Raw genomic sequence first — 19,361 nt, forward strand, 5'->3', positions numbered from 1 at the left:
ATGAATTTTTTTCAATTTTCTAATCTTAAATTTGGGACCGGAATAATTTATTGTCCATTCACAAATGTTTGAAATATTGCTCATTAATTAATAATTAATTGTTAAATTAATTATTAATTAATTAGCAATATTTATTATTAATTAATTGCTTTCAAATTGATAATGACGTCACACAGACGGTCGAGCGCTGGACCCTGAATAGTGCCCAAGTTCTGAACGAAATACTTAATTTGAATCATTTATTTTTAACGATAGATAAATTAACTCAAGGGTTTTTTAATTTTCTAGTAGAAAAATGATTTCAATAGATTTCTGATTTATTTTGTGATAAAACAAGAAAAATAGACATTTTCTCCCAGTTTCCGTCATTGTTGAGATAATTCTTCAACTCGTTGCTGAACTTGTCATTGATATAGAAACTTGTTTATATTTTCCTTTCGCTCTTATCCCAAAATCACGTTTTTTTCTATTTTTATTCAAAGTATGACATAATGATAATAAATAGTGCACAAGTTCTCAACGAAATACTTGATTTGAATTATCTAAAGGTTTTTCAAATTTTCTAGTGGGAAATTGATTTAATAGACTTCCAATTTGTTTTGTGATAAATTAAGAAAAAATTAGAGATTTTCTGCTTGAGATTTTCTCCTAGTCTCAGTCATTGTCAAGATAATTCTTCAACCCGTTGGCTGAACTTGTCATTGATATAAAAATTTGTTTATATTTCCCTTTCGCTCTATTTTTATTCAAAGTATGACGTGATGAATATATAGCGCACAAGTTCTCAACGAAATACTTGATTTGAATTATCTGAAGGTTTTTCAAATTTTCTAGTGGGAAATTGATTTTAATAGACTTCCAATTTGTTTTGTGATAAATTAAGAAAAAATTAGAGATTTTCTGCTTGAGATTTTCTCCTAATCTCAGTCATTGTCAAGATAATTCTTCAACCCGTTGGCTGAACTTGTCATTGATATAAAAATTTGTTTATATTTTCCTTTCGCTCTATTTTTATTCAAAGTATGACGTAATGAATATATAGCGCACAAGTTCTCAACGAAATATCGAAATTGCTTTGAATTTTCCGTATAAAAAAATAGATAAATTATCTCAAGCGCTTTTTAATTTTCTAGTGGGGAATTGACTTCAATAGATTTCTGAAATACTCTGCTACGAAAAAAATAAAATAGAAATTGATGACGTTCGGGGTCCTTAGAACTCAAGCGCCGACCTTGCTCTATTGACAGAAATAGCGCAGAAGTTAGTGAGCCACCGGTCCACCTCCATTTTTCCACCCTGTGTTCGCACCAGTGAAGGCGAACAGTTGTTTCTGAATGTAACTAACGTGTAAATTTGTTTAAAAAATTCCCCCAAAAAATCATTAAAAAAACACTAACCATGGAGCGTACACGAACCTACGAAAGATCATCGAACGAAGATGCGCGGAGAAAAGTGCCACAGGAGACGGAATTTGGCCCGAAAAAAACTATACTAGTGTTGGCTATTGTTGCTGGTTGTTTTGCTGTGTTGTGGCCCAAAATTTTTTATCCCATGTTGACGGGACCTGCGAATACTGCACACACGTCACCCGACGAAACTGGTATATTTGAAAATTCATAAATCGCTTTGTTTATTGTTGAAGGATGCATTCTCGTTCATTCTTTTATACATTTTCGAGTCGTTTCTCAATTATTGCGCATACAAGTGCGAAAAAGATCATTGTCAATTTGTTATGGATCAGGAGTGAGCATTTGAAAATAGTTAGCCAATGAAAATAAATAAATAAAATTAATTGGTGTCGATTTTGCAATGGATAGAGATAATAAGATTGAGACAAATTTGACTGTTTTGGAGTAAGAAATATCAGGAGGGTGTTTCATTTTTGTATTCATTTTGGGATAGTTCTTCAACTATTGCGTATATTAACGCGAAAAGATGATTGTTAATATAATAGTAATCAGCAATGGGTATTTGAAAACACTTGGAAAATGAAAATTAAACAATTATTGCGCATACAAGTGCGAAAAAGATCATTGTCAATTTGTTATGGATCAGGAGTGAGCATTTGAAAATAGTTAGCCAATGAAAATAAATAAATAAAATTAATTGGTGTCGATTTTGCAATGGATAGAGATAATAAGATTGAGACAAATTTGACTGTTTTGGAGTAAGAAATATCAGGAGGGTGTTTCATTTTTGTATTCATTTTGGGATAGTTCTTCAACTATTGCGTATATTAACGCGAAAAGATGATTGTTAATATAATAGTAATCAGCAATGGGTATTTGAAAACACTTGGAAAATGAAAATTAAACAATTATTGCGCATACAAGTGCGAAAAAGATCATTGTCAATTTGTTATGCATCAGGAGTGAGCATTTGAAAATAGTTAGTCAATGAAAATAAATAAATAAAATTAATTGGTGTCGATTTTGCAATGCATAGAGATAATAAGATTGAGACAAATTTGACTGTTTTGGAGTAAGAAATATCAGGAGGGTGTTTCATTTTTGTATCCATTTTGGGGTAGTTCTTCAACTATTGCGTATACTAGCGCGAAAAGACGATTGTTAATATAATAGTAATCAGCAATGGGTATTTGAAAACACTTGGAAAATGAAAATTAAACAATTCGCGGTGATATTTGCCATTAATAGGGTCGAAATCAATAGTTCGAGGCGATTTTTTGTTACAAAAAATTCACCGTATTTGGAATTTACCATTTTGCAATTGACATATTCATTAAAAATTACGGAACAATTCACGTAATCCGCAATAGGGAATCGTTTTCCGGCGACTTTTATAGGAATGGAAGAGAAGAAATCTGAAACGTTCAGTGAATTTTCAGGTTCATCACATCCCTCGAATCCGACACATGAACTTCTTAAGTTGTACCTCTTCCCTACAGAATTAATTATTTACTGAGTAATTCATAAATTCCTCCATAATGTTGTATATTATCAGTCTGCTGCGATTTGATATTCGAGAGTGACGTAAATACCGTGGATATCCTCCAAGAGATGTGTCAAAACATACTGAAACACCATCAAATAGATCCACGTGTGCGTGATGCACTGAAAACAAACAAATTGACACCCCAAAGTGCAAGTTTTTGCCGCGACGAAGTCCTGGCAAGATGTGGCATTGATTTGTCATCATTCTTGGCGGAAAAGGAGAGACTCGGAAAAACGTACAAGCAAGTTATAGAGGAGATAAGGTCATTCAACGGTTCACTGTGTCTCAGGAACAATTTTGGTGTACCATTGGCACAATTGGGAACACCGCATCTCATAAGATATCATATATTAATGCCACACAGTAAGGAAAATTCGGTGTGACTGTGTTCAGAAATAACAATTGTAGACATTTTTAGTGATAAATTAACGGGTGAAAATAACAGCTTGTGGCTTTCTCTTCCCCAGAATCAAACGAAAACTATAGATTCCACCTTTGAAAAGGTCAGTGGGTATATATGGATTGCGAGCTCGGGCTGTCCATCTCAAACTGGCGAATTGCCAAATAATCGCACTGTGGCTAAGATTTTTCCAAGAATATATTTTATGAATTTTGCTAATAACATGTGTAATCCAGATATTATGTTTTTATCACAGCTTTCAGTTCTAGGTTTAAGGTGATATTAACGAAAGCTGAAGAATAATAACGAGATGTTTCTGTTCTTAACGTGATTGATGAAGTGAGGAGCAAGTTTTTGGTTTATGAGTTGCCTTTATTTGTGTAATCTGTTTGCTTTCCTCTGAAGATTTTGGTACTTTTTTATGGGAATGGATCGAGGTTGACGTCACTTTCGGGTGGGTGTATTTACATTCGTGTTTGACATGACACAAACAGAATGAGAAACTGTACCTAGTTTCAAAAAGTCAAGTTATTGATCTTGAGCCTGATGAAGATAAAATAATTAGCGAAACGTTGCGTTATTGACGATCTAATCGTCGTCATTTATTTTCCTAATTTCCCATGATCGTTACCATCACAATTTATTTAGGGGAGGGTGGGGTAAAATGAACACTTTAGACTTTTTAAAAATTATTCATAACTCAGAAACAAATTTATCAATTGAGCTCAGTTTAGGCTCGTCATAAAGGGAAATAATTGTTCTTTGTATTGAAAAAAAAAATTATTAAATTTCATCAACATTTCAACCCCTCATTAACATTTGAAAAAAAGTCAAAAGTGTCCGTTTTACCCCAACCTCCCCTATGCAATTAATTTCTTTTACTAGCGACCGGACGTTTCGGGCCTGTCGCTGGATTAATTCATACTATTCTATTTCATTTTATTTTCATTTCCGTCTTCACAACTAGATTAATTTAATCCCCCATGTCCTTATTCTGACCCTTGTGACCCTTTATTTCTGGCCCTTACTTTTTGACTCTCAATTTCGAGTAAATTTTCATCACCAGAAGTCGATTTGAATTTTTATAATATAGAGAAATTTTTTTTTCGTTAATTCAAAAGTTACAACATTGAATGAAAGATCAGCGAAAAGTATTTTTTTTTGTATTTTTTTGTACTAAAAATTTTATCGGGTTATCATCATTTGATAATAATTAATGCCCATAACAAAAGAATGCAAATATTTCCTCCCTCACCGTCCTGATATATCAAATAATATCGTGTCTTCTCTGTGATGCAGTGTCGAATTAACTCCGCAAGAATGCAATAAAAATTTTGCTCTGCTTTTCGTCCACTGGTTCTGATCTTCGTGGAAATAACAATTTTCTTTGCAGCTCCCCTGAGACAAGAAAGACGACTGCCACCTCATGCTGGGGGTCTACATCCAGCAATGAGAGAGCGTGGCAGAGCGATACCCACATCACACATAGTGCCGCGAGTTGATGGGCGACCAGAGAACGTTGTCGTTCAGAAAATGAGACCGCCAATGGGTGGACCTGGGCGAGTTGTGCCACCGCCAAGTGGTGGTGGCGGTGGCACTATGGGAATCATCCTGCCGCTTTATACCATTGGCATTCTTCTCTTCTTCCTTTACACTATTGCTAAGGTATATTAATCCGTACTTTTGAATGTCACTGGTCATATTCGAATAATTTTGGGTCTTTTTGGTATTTGGGGACATTTATTCTAAGGAATGACTGGGGCATTTATTCGGTTGTGAAATCATTGTGTCACTCAGGACTGAAATCGTATGAAATCAGTTGAAATCAAGTGAAATCAGTGAAAACTTCCACTGTTAGAAAAACTTAATCGAATTTTCCAGAAAGTGACACTGAATTCAAATTAACGGAAAAAAGTCTATGAAATTTCAAGTTTCCCTGAAAATTCAAGGAAATTCCCGATTTTTCAGTGGAAGAACCATGAAGATTCCGAAATTTCCATGAATTTTCAACGTAAACATGATAATTTAATAAGAAATTGCTCTGAAATTTCAAAAAATTGAAAATCCAAGGACATTTTTGTTTGAATTTTCCTAATTTCCATTAATTTTCATGGAATAATTTTACTGAAATTTGAAATTTCCATGAATTTTTCACGAAAACCACAAATTTTTAATGGTAAAATTCCCCGAAATTTCAATGAAACCGTAACTTGTTTCATATTTCAAGACTAAAGCCTGGAAACTTCAGTGAAAATTTTTTATCAGTGGGGGATTTCATCGATTTCTGGTGATTTCAATTGCAATCACTTGCAATCGGTGAAATCTCATAAAATCATGAAATCAGCAACTCATAAGACCCTTTCAAATACATAAAAGAAAAAAAAACTTTTTCGACTTATTTGTGATATATTCTTCTACGTATGCCCATTTACGTGTATTATTTTTCACATAGAAAAAAAAAACAAATGGATGAAAAAAAAGCGTATTTTCTTGTACGACCTCCTGAAATCCTCAGAATGTATCGAAACATCGTGTTACCGACAGAGACACTGTTTGCGGGAGAAGACAAAAAAAACAAAATAAAAATACAACATCAACAATCGATATTTTCCGAGAATCTCCCATACGATGAAATCGAAAATTTGAAATCACTTAAAATCGTCTGAAATCGCGAAATCACCACAAAATCCCAGACAATCGCATGAAATCAAAGATTGCATGAAATCATGAAAATCTCCGTGAAATCATCTAAAATCAGCAATCACTGTCTCATCGAATTCCTAAATAATTGGCCCCTGGCATTTATTCTAAGGAATGACTGGAAACTTCGAGGAGCTAGTCACTCCTCAATTGGGTGACTCAGTAATTTTCAGAATGGGATGATTGCCTGTGATTTCTTGAATGATTTCTTTGGATGATTTGACGTAATAAGTTTTATCGCTTGAGCACAGAATTTTGTTCTATCCTAATGGAAAATAACTAACGAGTTTCGCGGAACCTGATCAAAAATCATGAGAAACTTAATTAACATATTCCCATCAATCTTCGTGTTTCAGATCCTGAGAAAAAATTCAAACAATGAAATTTACCAGGATTATCAAAACCCCGAGGCGGAAAGGGAGTTCAGGGACCGCGTCTTCAACCCTGACATCCTCACCACTGCAATAACGGGTACTAATTATTATCGGAAAGAGAGATCGCCTTCACCCAAGGAGCCACTTCCAACGATTCAAGAGCTTCAAGCACGTAAGTGGTCATTAATTCCGCATTTTCTTTTTCACGAACTTATCAATTACACTGAGAAAAGAATTGATTCGTGACAGATGAATGGAGCTTTTAATGATCATTACTCGTTATTCTTATTCCCGTGTTTGTTTTCCTGAAATGTCTACATGCGTAATGAGTATTTGATTACCCCTAAAGGTATTTCCTCAGCCAGTTATATGGGAACAGTCGCCGATGAACAAAAACCGTGAAATTTTGGGGAAAAATTCTTGAAATGGCCAGTAATTTTTAAGGATGTACTACACCCTTGCGGCCAAAATTAACGTTTTTTCAATTTTTCTGGGAAATTGTTGATCGGATTGGCGCGAAATAATCTACCGTTTTTGCGTTTTATCATTATTGACTGACTCACGAAGTTTCATGGTAGTGCAATCATTTTCCTGCATTTTTTCTAAAGTTTTGTGTATTTCCGAAAAGTTTTAGAAAAAACGCAGGAACATGATTGCACGATCATGAAATTTCAGGAGCCATTAAGCAATGATAAAACGCAAAAACGGTATTTTTTTTCACGTCAATCCGATCAACAATTTACCAGAAAAATTCAAAAAACGCGAATTTTGGCGAAAATTGTGTCAATCTCAACTCAGTATTGGAGGGGTGCGATGAGTCTGTACAAATGTTTGAGATTTTCGTTCGAAAATAGGCGATGAATTCCGCACTTTGAAGGACTTCCGGTGGTTGGATCCCGGTTAGGTCGAGTATATTATGTTAGTGATGAAGTTACTGGTGAATTTTGTGCAACAAGACAGGAATTCACACCTTTTGACCAGACAACGTCCAGCCATCCACAGAATTTTTCGATTCACCGAAGAATTGGAATTCAAAGTTTCTATGGAATTTAAGCGGATTAGTAGTTTCCCCGAGGGGTTAATCCCTCGAAATTTCACGTGAGGCGAGTGGTTTTATCCCAGATTTAATCCGCAATTTCCCATACGTTTTTTCCAGATTCCATTTCTGCATGAATTTATCTCCGAATTGATTCTCTTTATGCCCTCCAATTAGCGGATCCTTCGAACGTAGAAGAATACCGACAGATTGGATCCCAATTTACGGGATTTAAATCGGAATCGCTTCACGATTCGGCCTCCGATTGAAGTCAGAATGTTCTTGGTCTCTTGGTCTTGAATGTTCAGAATGAAGTTCGAGTTTTTCTTTGCGGCAGGTCATCCGCGAATTCGGGTAATTTTCCGGAATTTAATGGTCGTCGAGATTATTACTAATTAGGGAAGTAACCATCCCTTCTCCGTCTCACAAAAATCGAACGAATCCAGGAGAAGGTAGATAGAACTTCACTCGACTTTGCGGGAATGAAAAATAGGAATTAACCTATAATCCTTGAATTAAACTTTGCCGACGTTTTGACTCGGGTTGAGCCGCAAGCTCGAGTGGGTTTCACCCGAGGATTATCTCTGAGTTAATTCGCATTTTTGGGTTACTGCAAGAGTGAGGAAACCTCTTACTTATTTATTACACAGGGTCTCTTTCTACTGAACGTACATACAGTCCAGTCTCCGTACAAGAGTTGACTATTAATATCAGGACAGTGATACTGAATGTGATTTAGGGGAACGCATAAACCTGATTTAAGAATAAAATATACTCGATTCAAGTATATTTTATACTCGAATGGGGAATGGGTGTTTCAATTCGAGGATGATTATTTCGTATTAGCCCGGGTTGTACCAAGCGCTCTCTCATGTAATATAAGGGTCAGACACTGAGTGTGAGAATATAAGGGTCAAAAAGTGGAGGTTAAAAAATGAGGGTCGGAATATTAGAGTCAAAAACTGAGGGCCTGAATGGAATGGTGAAGGAATGAGGGTCAGAATGTTAGGGTTGAAAAAAGAGGGTCAGAATATAAAAGTAATAATCAGGTTCAAGTCACATGAAAATACAGCGATTAAAAAAAAAAAGTCAAATCGCATCGTTTGTTCAGGAGGAATCGTGGCACAAAATTTTTGTCACAGACGTACGCACACACATACACACATCCACACATACAGACAGGTACCTGAAAAGGGTCAGAAGTGGTTCCAAAGGTCATGAAACGTGGAGAAATGCTTAAATTTCCACATTCGATTTTCGGGGTCATTACAATAACTTCCTCCCTTCGGGTCGGGAAGTTAAAAAAAATCGGTGTCAGGCAATGAGGGTCATATAAGGGCTAAAAACGGTAATCAATCATAATATATGACTTATATTTCCCTCATTCCCTGACACCCACATTTTTTACTTTTATATTCTGACCCTAATGTTTTAACCCTAATATTCTGACCCCCATTTTTCAACCTCCACTTTTTACCCCTTATATTCTGACACTTAGTGCCTGACCCTTATATTACACTTGAGAGGGCTCGCTACAACCCGGCCTGATACAAGAGAATCATCTTCGAATTGAAATACTCATTCTCCAATTGAGTATCAAGTATATTTCATACTCAATTCAGGTATATTTTTCCGTGGACCTTAAAATGGCAGTTCCATTGAATACTCTAGAATTCAACTGATTTGTCAATAAGAAAATAGATGAAAATTTCGTGTGAGTGATTGTTAAAAATTTCAAGATTTTTTACTTGAAATTTGAGTAATTTTCAAACAGTGTACCGTAGTTCTGGAAACCAGAAGCTTTTTAACTCTGTGCTACTTTTATCTCCAAATCGTTAACTATTCCCAAAGGATTGAAGACAATTACTGCGCATTGGACGCTCCGCCTGCTTATGTCAACAAAATTTTATTGATAGTACGATTCGGCAACCAGTGACCGAATTTTCTCATGTGACTGTCAGCACGGTTGTGTGAATAATGTTAGAATCGGTGGACTGTTTTAAGGCCCGGGGGTATTAGCTCTCGAGCGGTATCCGCCATCGTTTTTCATTTTCCGCAAAATTCGTGAACTAGAAAGAATCCTTTGCTGCACAACCCCGCGGGCGTAAATCGTAAGAATCGATTTTTGAGAATCCGTTGATGAAACTATTCTTCGCCGTGTAAAAACCGAGGGGCCATTCACTTGGGAAATCATTGTGTCACGCAAGACTGAAATCGTAGGAAATCAGTTGAAATGAAGTGAAATCAGTGAAACCCTGGGATTTCATCAATTCCGGGTGATTTCAATTGAAATCATGAAATCAGCAACTCATGAGATCTTTACGAATACATAAAGGAGAAAGAAACTTTTTCGACTTATTTGTGGTGTATTCTTCTACGTATGCCCATTTACGTGTATTATTTTTCACATGGAAAAAAAATAAATCGGTGAAAAAAACGCGTATTTTTTTGTGCGACCTCCTGAAATCCTCAAAAAGTATCGAAACATCGTGTTACCGACAGAGACACTGTCTGCGGGAGAAGACAAAAAAAACAAAACAAAAATTCAACATCAACGATCGATATTTTCTGAGAATCTCCCATACGACTTTGGATTTTTTGACTGCGGTAGAAATGGATATTTAATCGAATGAATGAAAAAAATATATATTTGATTCTCATGGCATCACCTTGATGGTTTCATCCCTACATTTACCCCCCTTGTAACTCTCATGCTTGAGCCTTCTTGTATTAATATGATGCATTTCCTCCCCTCCTACTCCATTCCCCCTTCGCCACGAAATAGATGAAATCGAAAATTCGAAATCACTTGAAATCGTGAAATCACAAAAAATCCCAGGCAATCGCATGAAATCAAAGATTGCATGAAATCGTGAAGATCTCCATGAAATTATGTAAAATCAGCAATCACTGTGTCGTCGGATTTCCAAATGAATGCCCCTCGTAGAGAAGCGAAATCATAGGGATTATCCCCTGTAACTGTTCAGAATTTAAACTCAAAATCATCCGCATGTGATTTTCAATTTCGTAACTCATGACAACCCATTCTATGAATTCGTCAATGCTATCACATCTCTTCTCAGTGTTCGTAATCCCTGAATATCTCCATTACACATTTTGCATAATAAATAAACCCTTTATCAATATAAGAAGACACTAATGATGACAAAAAAAGGGGACAGTTCTATTTTCAAAAATTGCAAACTGTAATGAACAACAAAAAGAATGAAATTACGAATATTCGCGAATTTTTCATTCTGAAAATATCGGTATAATGTTGCACATGCTGGGCACGATAGAAGCAGCAGGAGACATTGAGGTAAATCAGCTGATACAACGATTGGCAGACACCGAGGCAGCGATGGAACGAATTGTCGTACAAATGGGCAATTTGTCACGAACAATCGTACATAATCCCCAGTGCACAGATACACAGGTTCTGAATGACTCATTTCGAACAATTATTTTTTTCCAATATCTCTCTTTGTCACTGATAAAGAATGGGAGTTTAGTTTTTTCTTTTTTTTCTTTTTGCACTGGACCAAAAATCACTAAACGATTTTTATGACATGGAGACGTTTTTTTTTACATTAAAAATTAGAAGTTGCACGTTGCTGTGTTCTGATTGTCCCTCATGCTTCCAATAGTCAGATGGAACGTGATCATGATTATTGTTTTTCTTCACGAGTGTCATTCAATTGTGTAGCGAAGGTGAAGGAGATAATCCGAGACAATAGATGCAGATTATTTTGGAAATTTGTCTGAGAAAGATCGAGTTGAGAGGAAAATTTTAAGGGACAAGAAAGGCTGGAATAGCCATATCCATAAATTACAATTGCTGTTAAATTATTAAGTAGTCAATTAGTTAATATCACTCTTAAATTTTAATTATTGAAGTAATCATCAATTTAAATATTCAAATTCCTAATAATTTATTAATCAGTAATTTAGTTAGGATGATTGACGATTATTTGGATAATCGGAAATTCTTTACAAGAAATTTAGGATTATCTGCTCAATAGAAAATTTAGATTATCAATTATTGTACTATTTTTTAAATTAGATTAGTATATTTAAGCTAAATTCAATTAAATTCAATTTAAACTAAATATTTAAAGGAAATTCTTTTAACATTGAAGTGTCGCAAGTTATCCCCTTTGTCACTCCACTTTTGAGTTCTTCATTCACCACCAAAATGCATCCAATAAAATAAAAATGAAAAATAGTAAAATGTATGATTTCCATATTTTGAGTAGTCGATGAGGCTCCGAATTCCAACGGTCCGACTGGGGTTGCCCTAAAGCCAAAGGTAACCATTCAATGGAACCGATGAGTGTTTTAACAGCCGAAACAACTGATTGTCGTTGTAGTCCTGCTGGGTTTAATTTAGTTTTTCCACCTTTTTTTTATAATTTTAAGGAATTTAATTCGTATTCATTTTTATATCACTTCATCCACATGGTTTTTCGTTTATTGACGTTGCTTCTGCGATATTATTTGAAAATGCTTTTGTATTGAAACGATGAAAAATCATGAGTAAAATATGTTAGCTTTATTAATTGGATAATTGTTAGTGTGAGAAACGAGCTATTTCAATAGATGAAAATCTAAAGGAATTTTCATCACGCTGTGCGAAAAAGTAACTTTTCGTTGACTCGGACCCGAAAAATAAACGAAAAATCTTTTCGTTCATTTTTCATTTAAATTTCTAAGGTCAGTCCGTGTTTTTCAATCCGGCTAATATAGATGATTTTAAATTGGAGATTTGAGATATACATTTTTTAAATTTAATTTTGAAATGCGCATGTTTAATAACGACTACCTCATTACTTGTAATTGATAATGAGAACAATTTCCATGAAACAAAATCTTGTCATAATTTCCCTTAAAATTTCCCTTCCTCGAGATAATTTCATAATCAACGAGGAGAGAAATGAGATAAGCTCACTGATTCGTTTCACAATTTCAATACAGATCTGAGTTTCGCCTGCATGGTCGTGAGATTTTGCGAAATTGTAGCAAGTAACTCATTAAGCAGGCAAAACAAATTCTTCATACGCTTGTTTGATGGATCGAACGGAAATTGAGGGGAATAGCTTGCAGTTGACTGACAATAAATATTTTTCGTTTCAGGGAGAATGTGTGGATAAACAGTGTTATCAGAGTCCCAATGAAAGTGGAGAAGTCGATGCAGACTCAGGGTCTGCGATGAAGGTCATGGGAATGGAGATGACAGCTACCTCTGAGACTGGCCAGAAAATAAGCCGACCCACCACCCCCATTTTTCCTGATGGACGCGGGTAAATATCAGTTCTGCAATACGTAGAGGCTCTAATCATGGCTCAATTTTTTTATGTAATGACGGAACGTTTCATGGCGCATTGAATAACCAATACTCTGATTCCAATATGCCCCAATTTCCAGCGAAATGTCCTCATTTTTCATTCTGTCTCGTCAATTTCCATGTTCGCTTTTAACTTGTCCAAAAGTTGTCTCTATGAGGAACAGCCATATTCATAAATTATAATTACCGTTAAATTATTAAACTTTCAATTCGTTAATATCACTCTTACGTTTTAGTTATTGAAGTAATCATCAATTTAAATATTCAAATTCCGAATGATTTATTAATTGATTTATTAATTTAGTTAGGAAGATTGGTGATTATTGGATAATCGAAAATCCCTTATAATAAATTTAGTATTATTTACTCAACGCTCGATCACTCGCGCTCGGCCGCCAGCATTCATCATGCGGTTAGCGCAGCGCCGCTGGGTTAGACCGAGCGCGCTGTTGCCACCTTGGCGTTTATCGCTCTGCGCGCGTTTCAAGTGCGGCAGTGAATGTAGCAACACTGCCGCTCAAGCGTTTGACAGGGACTCACTCGCACCGGGCGGCGCGGCGCCGTTTTTCTGTCCGCTCGACGTTTCTTTTCTTTTTTTAGCTCAACAAATGTCTCGAGAAAAAAAAGAACAACGCCAACGCTTAATAAAAGCATTGAACTAGGCACTCTAATTTTTCCAGAATTTTTAAGCGTCGATAAACACGCTAAAATATAAAAAAACGAAAACGGGCGGTGCAGCGCTCGTTGAGCGAGTGATCGCTGGTTAAGCATCGTTAGTTATTGGGGCGTTTCGTTCATTGTTTCTCTTTGGTTAATTCTCTCTGTTTTACATTGAAATTCAGCCGGAATTTCAATCGAAATTCTTGAAATATTCGAGAGGAGTTGCTTTGTTGGGTATTTCAGGGATTCATTCATTTCAAAATGATCACTTTGTTGTCAATTCTATAGAAATGAGAAATCGATCTCTTATGGACAGCAATGAATGCCACGAGAGGCCAGAGGGATTCTCGCTAAATTTCACAGCGGATTCCGAAAATGATTGAGCTATTCTAATATGTTAAAATGTTATAAATTGAAATAAGATAGATTGAAAATAGTTTGTCTTTAAAAATTAAAAACAAAGATGAAAATCCTCCACTTCCTTCAGAGAATTTCTATTATTTCGTAATAATTGTTTTCAACTGCAAAATTTCCAGGGAAATTTTTGTCATTCGTGAAAATATTTTAAATGCGTCTGATGACCCCCCAAACTGCGCTCGATTGACTGACATCCGAGAGAAAGAAATAATCAAAAGAACCCCCGTACAAAAATATATTTAAAAAATACATAAATTGGGCCAATTCAAGATATTTTTTCCATATTTTCCAAAATATAAATTTTTCCGTGTGGGAACTTTTAGCAGTTGTATTTAAGTTTTAGTTCTTAAACTTTAACGTTCCCCCATGAATAATAAAAAGATTGATTATAAGTTCACCGAAATTCAATTTCAATCAATGGAAAAGTGCTATTGACATTATCCCCGTAACGTAAAATCTAATTTTCCAGGCCGGAAGAACGTGAGAAGACGCCGCCAAAGCCAATTTATCTCGAGGGTATCCTTCCACCCCAATGTGAAATACTGGTATCAGACTCGGAAACCCAGGAGGAGAGCTCCGAGGAGAATTCCGATGCTGCCATTGTATTGTCAAGCAAAGTGACACTGTCACTCATCAGTCACGATCAGAATTCATCTGTAAGGAAGTATTAAAATTAATCATCAGTCACAAATGAATTCTACGGAGCCTAGTTATTATTTGGTGATTCTTTAATTCATTTAATGTTTTACCGCGTCTAATCATCTTCTTGACTACTATCACACTATTCCTAACACTTTAGTCACAATTTCCAATGCTTACGGTAATTTGAATCTACGTTACAGGCTTCCGAAATTAACCTTTGCTCTGGCTGTGTGAAATAATAGAAAGGATACCAGATCTTGAGCGCTTGTGTTATGACATTAATCTGTATTTTTTCAATTTCCTAGGACTCGACAGGGGCGATTGAACATTTGGATGAAAATGGAGAAGTTATACCGAGCGACTTAGGGGTGAAAGCGCGGGAGAATGGAGAGACTGCTGCAGCGTTGATCGATGAAAAGGAAATTAGTGTTTTCAGCGATGAGAAAGATGAGGTGGAAATTGTTATGAAAGATGAGGAACATCATAATGAGAAAACGTCTGACATTGTAACGAGGGATGGAGAGGTGGAGAAAGGGTATGAGGAGGAGGAGGAGGAGGAGGAGGAAGGTACAGAAGAAATTGAACAGATGAAAGAAGTGAATGTACTAGAGTCGATAGATCAAACACAGATAGTCAAGCAATTGGATGAGGAGGAAGAAGGAAGCGACGAGGAAGAGGAAGAGGAGGAGGAAGGGCAAAAGGTGGGAGAAGTAGTAGAGCATACAAATGTGAAAGTAACAGAAAGAGAGGAGGAAGAAGATGAAGAGGAGGAGGAGGAGGAAGAAGAAGAAGAAGAAGAAGAAGAAGAAGAAGAACATATAGAGAAGGCAGTTGAACAGAAACATGTAAAGGTAGAGCAGCGACAGGAAACAGAAGAAGAGGAAGAGGAAGAAGAAGAAGAGGAGGAGGAGGAGGAGGAGGAGGAGGAGGAAGAGGAGGAAGAGGAGGATAAAAAAGAAATTGAAGTCCAAAAAGTCCAACCCAGAAAATTTGCCATTAACGATAAATTAAAAGATGTAAAGAAAACAGTGGAAAGTAATGAAAATGAAGAAAGTGAAGAGGAAGAAGACGATGAAGATGAGGATGGTGATGTTGAAGATAATAGCGAGGAAGATGCGCTAAAGCGTAAACGATAAATCGTCAATTGTGAATTGGTTTCGTCAACCACATTTTTCCACTGATCTTGTGTAATTGTAAAAGTTGAAAGAAGCATTCTCATTTTATTTCCACTAATCTCTGGAGAAATTCCTTACTAAATTCACGTTTTATGAAACAGAGACTATTGCAAAAACTAATCTGAATATTATTAAATTTTAAAATTTTAAAATTTTTTAGTCGTAAATTTTCCAAAAACGACGACATGCTTGACAGAACGCAGTGATGACGAAGTGTTGGTTCTTTTTCATTTTACAAAACTGTTGAGAATAATAAATTCTGGAATAATGTAGATTTAATATATAAGAGAAGAATGTTCACGTTTCCTCTATTGAATATAACAGAAGTCTAGAATGCAGTGATGAACGCCACCTTTATACATCAAATAAATCGAAAATATTCAATTGTAAACAGCTAGTTGTTAGATATCGGAGTCAAGTTTATTGTTATACCGTTCAGATCCCATCGGAGTCCCGTGTTGAGTATCTTCCATTATTGTTATCAACAAGTGAATGCTCGTCAATGTTTTTTGATTGATCAAATAAAGAATAAAGGATGAATCAGCTGTTATTTTTTATTGTATTGTAGAACCCAGAATATTGATTAGATACTGAATAATCGTTCGTTAGTGAGATAATTTTATAGTTGACTAGGGGGCTAGGCCCCCTGCTCGCTTCGCTCGCCAATCCCCATATGACCTCCATATGATCCTCATATGACCCCCATGATCCTTATTCTAACCCTTGCTACCCTTATTTGGACCCTCCATCAGACCCTTGTGACCTCCATTTGACCCTTATGATCTGACCCTTATGACTCTTATTCTGATTTTTACGACCCTTATTCTGAATCCTCGTGACCCTTATTTCGACCCTTATTATACCCCTGTGATCCTTATTCTGACCTTCATGACCATTATTCTGACACTCGTGAACCTTAGACTGAGCCTTATGATCTTTATTCGGTCTTCTATGACCCTTATTGTGACCCGCGTGACCCTTAGACTGATCCTCATGATTCTTATTCTGAGTTTTATGACCCTTATTCTGACCCTCTTGGCCCTTATTCCGACCCTTGTGATCCCTTGTTCTGACCCTCGTTATTCTCACGCTCATGACCCTTATTCTGACCCTCTTGGCCCTTATTCCAACCCTTGTAATTCTTATTCTCACCCTCTTGGCCCTTATTCCGACCCCTGTGATCCTTAGACTGACCCTTAAACTTACGAATGCGCATGACAATGAATCTAATAGTTTATGCTTTATTTTCTCTATTTCTAATTGTTCTGTTCATTATAAAAAATTGAATCTAAAAGAAATCAACTATTTCAGAAATTCTACATAATTTTTAATTTGCACCTGATATACTTCCACTTCCAATAACAAAAATCCATATCGAAATCAACGTGGAGTAGTCCCATTGCAAGTAAGTGAAAATTAATCGTTGCTATCAGTTTCAACCCATATCGTGCCTTTCTGTTCCTTTCATTACACTGCACATTAATTACTCGGCCATTTGTACTCATTCCGTGATTATTATTATCACTGCATACTCATACTCTATCATTTAATTGATTTTCCATTTATGAAATTGATGAAGCGCTTGAATTGCCGCGGACAAATTATTCTGTCAAAGATTTATTCTTCGAGTAGAAATTAATTACTATTGATTCTGCATTTAGCGAATGAAACTCTGGCATTATTGATGAAAATGAACGATTTATGAGTCAATCAATTTTGATTGTCAGATTTACCCAGGAATGCTAGGGAGATTTCAATTAACGAGTTAAGCATCTGTTTTATTTTCTACGGAATTGATATGAGAGAGTGGAAAGAATTGGAAGATCACAGACGAAAAAGACTTAATAGAAAAACTTATCGAATTCGTTAGAAAATTCTATCGAATTTCTATTAAACTATTCTATTAGTTTTTGGCCGATTATATTGAAGTGTTTAATAGAAGATATTCAGTGGAAAAAGTCAATAGGATTCAATTTTTCTATATAACTTATTCTATTGAGAGATTTTCTGTAGAATTCCTCGGCTCAAATTTTCTGCGTTTTTTCAGTATAATTTTCTTTTCTTCTCATCAAGAAAATCAAGCAAAAAACTTGAGCCGAAGAAATTCTGTAGAAAATCTCAATAGAATAAATTGTATAGAAAAATCAAATTCTTTTGATTTTTTCTATTGAATATTAGAATAGAATTGTATCGCAAATTCGCTAGGTTTTTCTATTAAACTTTTTCAAAAATTGCATTTTCGGACTTTTTGGTTCATAACGGATCGCTATAACCCAAAAAATCCAAAACTTTAATTTCAAAGATTACAATGCTTCCATATGTACACAATCCGCAATGGGAAATCGTTTTCCGGAAATTTTTATAGGAACGGAAGAGAAGAAACCTGAAGCTTTCAGTGAATTCTCAGGTTCATCACCGAACAAAGTACGAAATTGTCACGTAATTTTTCTCGAAGAAGTAAAATCTTACAGAAATTTGCCGACTTATTGTGGCCAAAATCAAAAATTGTTGAACGCTCAACAATTTTTATGAAGCTGGTGAGTTATTTCTACGTTCCGTTTCGTAAAATTTCTCTAGAATTAACGTGGCAATTCGTACAATTTGAGTTCCGACTTCCACTTTTTATTGAATTTTACTTCGCTCGCGGATTACGTTTTGAAACGTAATTTTCCGTGTTTTTCTGGTAATTTTTACAGAATTTTTCTCTCCGTGTACGAGACTTCTCAACTGGCACTTCAGCTCCTGGGCCAAATTGTTATCAGAAAGGGAGATTGTCCATCCACTCATAGGAAGTTCCAAATGCCCCCAGAAAGTAGTGATTTATCGGAACTATCGTATTTACAGAGTACACATGATGGTTGAGTTGATTATTCGTAGGAGTAGTGGGGCAGAAGACAGAGAAGAGTAGGAAGATAAACGAATGACCCTCGCCCTCGTCAATGACCTGCATGATAGTCTCTCGACGATTTTACTGACGCATTCACGTCAAATACGAACGAAATTAGTCGGCAGCATGCTCATTCAACCGAGCGTGGAATAAATGAGTTTGGCTTAATCCACCTATAATTCAGTCTGTGTTACTACGCTCCAGTGCCAGTAAAATGAAATTAATTAAGTTATCAGTTTTATTTTTCTGTACTCACGTGTGCCTCGGTGATTCCATTAGTGATGGTACAGAAACGTTTTTTCAAAATTATTACAGAGAGAATGCGACATTAATTACGCTTTAAAATGGTACATGCAGCATGTATCACTCGAATTTGGGTGAATTAGTGTTTGATTGTGATTCTAGATGAGGCAAAACGACAATTGGCACAGGGGGAACGGCAACTCGGTGATCACATCCGAATGATTTTGAAACATTATCAGCAGGATGATCCAATTGGACTTCCGGGTGCACCAATACCCGATCCTATGTCTATACCTGAATTAAAGCAGACATTCACTGCAGTCACTATGCATTTTACTGATGTCAATGTCTATGGGCTATCGAAATTTCGAATTGCCAATATCCATTCGGAACTTGCGCAGATGCAGGTAGGATGGGAATTGTTGGCGATGAAAAAAGTATTTTGAGGGAAGTTTTTGATTAATATCTTCGACTTTAACCCCGAGTCGAGGATTTGGTTCTGATTGGACGTACACAGGTCTTTCAAGA

General features: G+C 35.9%; 2 protein-coding genes across 4 annotated transcripts in view; both read left to right on the forward strand.

Annotated features, from left to right (window-relative positions):
- The first annotated feature begins 1,259 nt into the window (after positions 1–1,259).
- Positions 1,260–16,243, forward strand: LOC107037712 (resistance to inhibitors of cholinesterase protein 3). Of its 3 annotated transcripts, none has more exons than XM_015256403.1 (8): positions 1,260–1,600; positions 2,965–3,318; positions 4,749–5,020; positions 6,412–6,601; positions 10,765–10,901; positions 12,599–12,765; positions 14,356–14,542; positions 14,834–16,243. In XM_015256403.1, the coding sequence occupies exons 1-8, from the start codon at positions 1,399–1,401 to the stop codon at positions 15,662–15,664; spliced, it is 2,340 nt and encodes a 779-aa protein (XP_015111889.1). In that variant the 5' UTR covers positions 1,260–1,398; the 3' UTR covers positions 15,665–16,243. The 3 variants fall into 3 exon arrangements, with proteins under 3 accessions (XP_015111889.1, XP_015111890.1, XP_015111891.1); XM_015256404.1 differs by lacking the exon at positions 10,765–10,901 and adding an exon at positions 11,722–11,774; XM_015256405.1 differs by lacking the exon at positions 2,965–3,318.
- A 2,433-nt stretch (positions 16,244–18,676) lies between these two features.
- The window catches only part of LOC107037713, a 10,560-nt gene continuing 9,875 nt past the window's right edge, over positions 18,677–19,361 (forward strand). The window contains exons 1-2 of the mRNA XM_015256406.1: positions 18,677–18,874; positions 18,996–19,240. Of these exons, the coding sequence (XP_015111892.1) occupies positions 18,805–18,874; positions 18,996–19,240 (315 nt within the window). The 5' untranslated portion in view covers positions 18,677–18,804. The remainder of the gene's footprint in view (positions 18,875–18,995; positions 19,241–19,361) is intronic.

Source organism: Diachasma alloeum, unplaced genomic scaffold (assembly GCF_001412515.2).
Source record: "Diachasma alloeum isolate Michigan unplaced genomic scaffold, Dall2.0 Dall_scaffold_00269, whole genome shotgun sequence".
In the NCBI taxonomy this organism is placed as follows: domain Eukaryota; kingdom Metazoa; phylum Arthropoda; class Insecta; order Hymenoptera; family Braconidae; genus Diachasma; species Diachasma alloeum.

What these genes read in the sequence shown, in the direction of transcription:
- LOC107037712 (XM_015256403.1), top strand. Translation starts at nt 1,399, where the DNA reads ATGGAGCGTACACGAACCTACGAAAGATCATCGAACGAAGATGCGCGG. An exon ending in CACGTCACCCGACGAAACTG is followed by an intron (nt 1,601 to 2,964) that starts GTATATTTGAAA and finishes GTATATTATCAG; the next exon opens with TCTGCTGCGATTTGATATTC. An exon ending in GTCACGATCAGAATTCATCT is followed by an intron (nt 14,543 to 14,833) that starts GTAAGGAAGTAT and finishes TCAATTTCCTAG; the next exon opens with GACTCGACAGGGGCGATTGA.